The sequence below is a fragment of the Akebia trifoliata genome, chromosome 7 (assembly GCF_017979445.1).
Source record: "Akebia trifoliata isolate Shusen 1 chromosome 7, ASM1797944v1, whole genome shotgun sequence".
Taxonomy (NCBI): Eukaryota; Viridiplantae; Streptophyta; class Magnoliopsida; order Ranunculales; family Lardizabalaceae; genus Akebia; species Akebia trifoliata.
In genome coordinates this window covers 2,917,517-2,924,120 of record NC_141381.1, presented here as the reverse complement: position 1 = coordinate 2,924,120, position 6,604 = coordinate 2,917,517, and the positions used below count along the sequence as shown (strand labels likewise).

General features: G+C 36.0%; 1 protein-coding gene across 2 annotated transcripts; it reads right to left on the bottom strand.

The window, feature by feature from the left end:
- Window positions 1–5,135, bottom strand: LOC147397978 (protein indeterminate-domain 4, chloroplastic-like). 2 transcript variants are annotated; one of them, XM_086447072.1, is made up of 3 exons: window positions 4,287–5,135; window positions 3,489–3,885; window positions 1–1,625 (listed from the first exon to the last, which is right to left on the bottom strand). In XM_086447072.1, exons 1-3 carry the CDS (start codon window positions 4,438–4,440, stop codon window positions 347–349), a joined length of 1,830 nt encoding a protein of 609 aa, XP_086303198.1. In that variant the 5' UTR covers window positions 4,441–5,135; the 3' UTR covers window positions 1–346. The 2 variants fall into 2 exon arrangements, with proteins under 2 accessions (XP_086303198.1, XP_086303199.1); XM_086447073.1 differs by having other exon boundaries at window positions 4,283–4,412.
- Window positions 5,136–6,604: the final 1,469 nt, after the last annotated feature.

Genomic DNA, 6,604 nt, shown 5'->3' with positions numbered 1-6,604 from the left:
TAAAGATAAAACAGAAGACTAAGTATCCTTAGTTCATCATCACTGTCTTATAAGCAAAACAGCTACTCACAAAAGAAAATTTAAGTAAAAACCCTCCATAGGAGATAAACCCTTAAGGCACAAATCCTACTATAATTAAAACAAACATTACTACTCTAGCAAACTCGCCAAGTTGGGAAGCGTTATGTTCAAATTCTCGTCTCTAGCAGTGTTTCAATCTGAAGAAAAACCTAGACTGTCTTCGGTGTCTCGATATTCTCCAAGAAATATTTTGAGATGGTATGAAACTTTGAACGATTACATACCTAAATGCGCTTGTTTTTTCTTTATTTTGAAAATTCAAACCTCATTGCAAATTCCCGCCTCCGAAGGATCGATGGGGAGTCGTCGACTTCATTTCCGAGTCCAATGAACTGATGTCGATGCCATGAAGTTGTTCTCTATGTGACATCCCACCACTTATACTTCTGACCATACCTCCAACACCTAAAAAGTCTCTTGTTAATCTGTCTGATCCTCCCATACTCACTGTGAGATTTTGATGCAACTTAGCTTCATCAATGTTATTCAAATTCGAGTTATTGTTGCGTTGATGAATCGTGTTATAACCACCGAAACCTGTCTCTCTCCCATGTCCACCACTACTGCTACTACCTCCAAATATAGCAGAACCACCTCCATAAATTGGAGAATTTCCATTTGCAAGAGAATTCATTATTAGGTCTTGGAGATGATTTTCATTTTCAATCTGTGATCTTAGGTTCTCTCCTCCTTCTCCACCAAAATTAGACCTGAAATTAGCAGAAATTTGTGGCCTATCTTGTCTTGTATTGCTTGAAGAAGAGCTACCAAAGCCTCTTAGTAAGGAAGTACTGTTTCCACTTGTAGTTGAACCCATTTGAGCAGCTTTTTGAAGTAAAGCAGTTGCAGACATTTGAGGGATAGAATTGTCATTTTGCATGGATGCATTGTAGAGAGAAGGCACATTTGAACCCATGTGATGATCGCCCATTATATTACCTGAAAATAAGTTCGCTTCACCTCCACAGGAATTCCCACTGTTGAATTGATCTTGAATTAACAAACTAGAAGATGAGATATGATTGTTGTTGTTATTATTAGCATTACTGCTATGGTTGATGCTACTAGTGGTGCTGCTATTGGGAAAGAAGCCAAGGTTGAAGAGATTGGCAGCGGCTGCAGCCGCGGGTGATGAAGAGTTGTTGCCATGGTTTTGGAGATCGGGAAGTTGCATCAATCCATGGAAGGGCTTTGTTTGTAATAATCCATGATGGGATTGAGATTCTTCATGGAAGTCTTGGTTCGAGCCCGGGAGGAAGAAGGGAGATGATGTCATGGCATGGGGAGGACGAAACGATGGAGCAGATTGAGGGATTAAATGATCGAATTGAGTCCCTCCAGCACCACCAAGTCGTAATAGATCACTTGATGGATGGTTCTGATCTTGTAGTGAGGAAATTTGAGAACCCACTTGAGATAGGTTTAATCCCATGTTGTTAGTTCCATATATATGACTTCCCATGGTGTTTAGGCCTGTTGGAATCCTTGCACTCTCTTGAGCCAATGCATCACAGAAAGCTCGATGAGTGATGAAGCTATCGCGCCTGTATGAATTGAAAAAGAAATTCATGAGACCACTTTTGTAGCTAGAATGTAAAATGGAACAATTTTTTTTAAAAAAAAATTAAGATTTACTACACTATTAACAAGGGAAGTAGTGGGAGAAACTTATGTTCATGTATAGTTTAGGCAATTAGTTCAATTAAGAATAAAATTGTCACACTAATTAGAAAATGTTGAAGTAAGAACGAATGAGTGAATTATATTATCATGGAGAAACCCAATTAGGGTTACAGTTCAACAGGAAAGGCAAGGGATCAGATGGAAAGAATGTGGGTACTAGAATTGAAAATCAATCAATTAAGCAAGGCTAAAAAAAAAAAAAAAACTTGAATTCAAGATACAAAAATGAATTAATCATGATTGTTGAGGAAGAAGGTTAGGGCTACAGTTCAATAAAAGGGGGGGGGGGGGGGGGGAAGAAGATGGAAAGATTCTGGGTCATTAGCATTGAAATCCATTTTTAGAAATGATTTAATCAAATTAAGCAATTCAAGAACTTCATTACAAAACCTTGAATTCAAGATACAGAAATAGAAAGAATGAAAATTAAAGGAACTCACTTGACTTTCCTAAGAAGAAGGAAGAGACCTAAAGAGGAGAGATGAAAGGATTTTTCTTAAACTTGAAAACTATCAATCATCAATAAATTACTTCCATTTTTTGATGACTGCATTTAGACTTAAAGAGGAGAGATGAAAGAATTTTTCCTAAACTTGAAAATGATCAATAAATTATTTCCCATTTTGAGGACTGAAACTTCAATAAATGCATGAAAAAACTTTCATTATTAATGAAAAAGCCATAAATCAAGAAGCCCAATTCTAGTACTACCATGTTCTTCAATTAATGCAAAACCCATGAAGTTTCTGTTTTCCAATCCAAGAATTTTGCCAAAATCATGAAAATCACCAACAAAAATACTCCACCTAATTAATGCACCAACCCAGTGGAATATTTTAGTTTCTTTCTAATGCAAGAACCAAGTCTGATCAACTTAAGAGTTTGACAATGAGACCATCTTTGGAACTTGTTATTCAATGTGTGTGTGAGAGAGAGAGAAGCATCTTTGTGTGTCTTCTCCACAGAGTACCTGCAAGAGCACAGGTCTGATCACATCTAGCCAACCCACAAGAGAACAAACCTGCTAACACCCACCACCTTTCGTTACATTGGCATGGCAACACGTGAGAGAGAGAGAGAGAGAGAGAGAGAGAGAGAAGGAGAAAAAAAGGGCGGTGGTTCCGAGGTGAAAGATGAAACAGTTTTTTTTGAAACTTCTATGTGGCCATCACAGTTTCACGGATTCTTCACGTGTGAGCAGTCCTTCTGCCACTTTCTTACACGTAGTGGTTAGTGTAATAGACTTGCAGTAACTAGTAGAACAACCTCCAAAGCAAAAAACAAAAACAAGAGATTGAGACATGGAGAGAAAAAAAGAAAACTTAGATTCCAAATGAATTTCATATCTTCTTAGATCACAGACTCTTCTTGCCACTCTAGGCCTCCAAACTTCATCACTTTAAAAAAAAAAAAAAAAATTAATTATAAAAAGTTACTAGGTAGTAGTATAAATTTCCATCAATTATGCCATAAATCAAAAGAAAGTCAATTGGGATGGCTTGGATGCCTTCAACGAGATTGATTATAGTTCCAATAAGAATGTCAAAGTTGAAAATTCTAAAAAAACAAAGAAAAAGATTTCCCTTGAAAAAACATGCATGGATTGAGGTAGTGAAAATGGATATAATTAAACACTTTCAATAGCCGAAGTGACTGGATGATGATGAATGATTAACTAATTTATGGATTAATTGATGGTTAATGGGTTTTATTTTTGAGGTTACCTTGAGAAGAGGGTTCCACAGTCACATCTGTACTCTCTCGTACCACAAGTCTTAGAATGGGCTTTCCAATCAGACTGAACTGCATATCTCTTGGAACACTTATCACACTTCCATTTCTTCTCCCCATGTTTTCTGCAAAAGTGTTTCTTAATGCCAGTGAGGTCTCCAAGAGCCCTTGAAGGTTCATGGTGGACGCATGTGGGCTCTGGACACAAATACACTCTCCTCTTCACCTCTTTTGTTGTCTTCTGCTTTAGCTTCCAAGGGAGGTTATGTCCTCTTCTGTGAAGCTGTAGGTTTTGCTCCCTTTGGAATCCTTTGTTGCACACCTCACATATGAACCTGTTTGTAGCCATTAGTGTCTTGGGAGATAGTGCAATTACCTCCGCGTCTGGATCTGTTTGTAAAAGAAGCCAAAAACAGGAACAAAAAAATAATGGAAAAAAAAAAAATAATTAGAAGAAAAATATTTAAGAAATACTCATTTCATCAATATTCCTATCAATGAAGTTAAAACATTAGGGTTTTTATTTAGGAGATTTTTATAGAGAGAACAAGAATATATGACCCCGAATTTCATTTTCAAAATTAAAGAACAGAAACAAAAATGAGAAAATTAGAAATAGTTCCCATTGAAAATCATTTAAATTTCAAAATTAGGGTTCTTTAATTAGGGAATCATAGAGAGAACTACAGAAATTTTATTTTACAAATTAAAGAGTAAGAACAAATATTTATTGATTAATTAATTTGGTTCCCATGAAAATATTTATGTAGATATAATTAATAGCTACTTGCATGGTGTTCCTGGGAGATTCCTCTTCTTCTTCTGAGGAGCTGTGGTTGGAGCTGTTGATGAAGTTGGTGTAGATGATGATTGCTGTTGTTTCATCTGGTTTTGATCTTCTTCTCTGATTCCAAAGAACGGAGATGACGATGAAGCGGCTGCCATTCTCAACAACTCCTTCACCTTCTTGTTCTTCTTCCTTCACTTTCTTCTCAACCACTACACTTAATCTAAAAACAAATTAAGCAAAACTTTCACAAAACCACATGAAATGATCTCAAGCTCCTCTCTAGTTCTATTCCTTCTCAATACTTTCTCTAGGGAGAAAAAAGTGCAATTTTAGTTTGTGGGTATTGATCTTCCTCAACTATAGTCTTCTAGAAAACCTCCAAAACAAAAACTACAAACCAAGAAGGAAAAAAAAATGAAAACAACAGTGGACTCAAAACATGAAGAGGAGAAGACAAACAATCCAAAGACCTCTTTCTCTTCTATCTCACTTGATATTGTTAAAGACAAGAAGATTGAAGAGCTCTTGTTATTATCTTTCTATGATTTGGTTGTCATACATGCATACATAGATAGATAGATACATAGAGAGACATAAATACACACTTTTCTTCTCCTCAGAGTTTTCCTGATTTTCCTCTCAAGTCTTTCTTATCTGAAATAAAAATACAAAAAAAGAATATTAATTAGAGGGAGAAGAAGGGGTGTGATGTTGGTGTTGATGCCCTTCTCACGAAGACTACTGTGTCGTTTTGTGGCCATGGATTGGGGCCACCGACCTGTAGGCCTTACCCTCTTCCCATCTCCTTCTCTAATATCGTATCTTCTTACTTCACTTCAAGACAAACCTCCCTTCATCACCATGCTACCCACACTGTTAAAAAAAACCTATATAAAGAATAACATTCTAGTTTTTTTTTTTTTTTTAAACAAAAAGTGAATACATTTTTTTGTTTGTTTATTTGTTTTTAATTTTACCATCTATGGACTAAGATTAAAAAAAATTGAGTGAATTTTGTATAGCCATTCTACTGCCACACCAACCTTTATTAAGTGCACCCAACATTTACACTAATTCTTTGTTAGTATAAAATGAATTGGGGGTGTGTGGGGGATTTTTCAGATCTCCCACTCCTCGAGATCTATATCATAATTAATGCGACTCTCCGATCTTCTTCTTTAATAATTATTTGATTTTCGATCGTCTTCTCTAGTGAATGTTTATTTTCTGAATAGTTTTCTTTGTTCACCTTTACTTGAAAAGACATCGATGTTGTGCTGGTAAAAAAGCCCCCGACGATCAAGTTAGTACTTCATAAAAATTACAGAGTAGAAAAAAATAAGAATACTAGAGTTAAGTGTGGCTTGTGTCATTGGTTTGAGTGAGAAGTTTCCCTATTTATAAAGTTAGTTCTTTAATGGGGTAGTAAATTCAGTTGTAACCACTCACCCATGTTGTCTAGAATTTATGGTAATGAAGACCCACTGTTCATTGTTCTTGTAACTTACATGAGGAGTAGACTTAAATATATAACTACTCCAACTTGATGACTATTTTGTTTCTCAAGTTGACTTAGTTGAGTTTTGTGTTTGCAACTCTTTTGGGCACCATGTGTATTTCTCCTTGGTGGTAGGACAAGTTGTAATGAACTTTTCTACTTGGATAGCTTTATGGTGACTAGTGAAAATACTTTGATATGTTGCTACTCGGGTAACTTTACAAAATTCCTTTAATACATCAATCTCTTTAAAGGAATTTCAAAAAGTAAGAGTAATAGTAGTAGTATCAGCTACTGAGTAACAATAAGAGAAGGAAAATAAACAATAGTATAATCTATTGAGGAGGGGGAGAAGAAGAAGCAATAACATAAGTTATTGAGCAGGAGCAGGAGGAGGAGGAGAAGAAGAAGTATCAGCAATAATAATTGATGTTGTTGACATAAATTGTTCATATCACTTAATGTTTGATAGAAAGCTTAGAAGATGTAAAATGGGATCAGCTTATTGGGGAGGCTGAACCTCATTCGAATGAAATAGCAAAGGGTCGACTCCTTAAGGAGGCCAAACCTTATTTGGATGAAACTAACAATGTGTCGACTCCTTGAGGAGATTGAGCCTCTTTTGGATGAAATAGAGGGGTCAGTTAAGGTGGTCGAACCATTTTGAGGAAGCAAGATAAGGGGTATTGGTTAAAGAAGCCGATCCACATACATCTTCGAATTAAGTTTACAGGTTGGATCGGATTAGAAGGGATCCGATTACCTTGATCTGGTAATTTTGCCAATCCCTAGTAAAAATATATTTTTAGCTCTTATAGGGT

Excerpts from the sequence above, each read along its gene's own strand:
- LOC147397978 (XM_086447072.1), bottom strand. The coding sequence starts at position 4,440 with ATGGCAGCCGCTTCATCGTCATCTCCGTTCTTTGGAATCAGAGAAGAA. Across the intron at positions 3,886-4,286 it reads GAATCTCCCAGGAACACCAT|ATCCAGACGCGGAGGTAATT; the intron begins GCAAGTAGCTAT and ends TTTTACAAACAG. Across the intron at positions 1,626-3,488 it reads TGTGGAACCCTCTTCTCAAG|GCGCGATAGCTTCATCACTC; the intron begins GTAACCTCAAAA and ends CAATTCATACAG.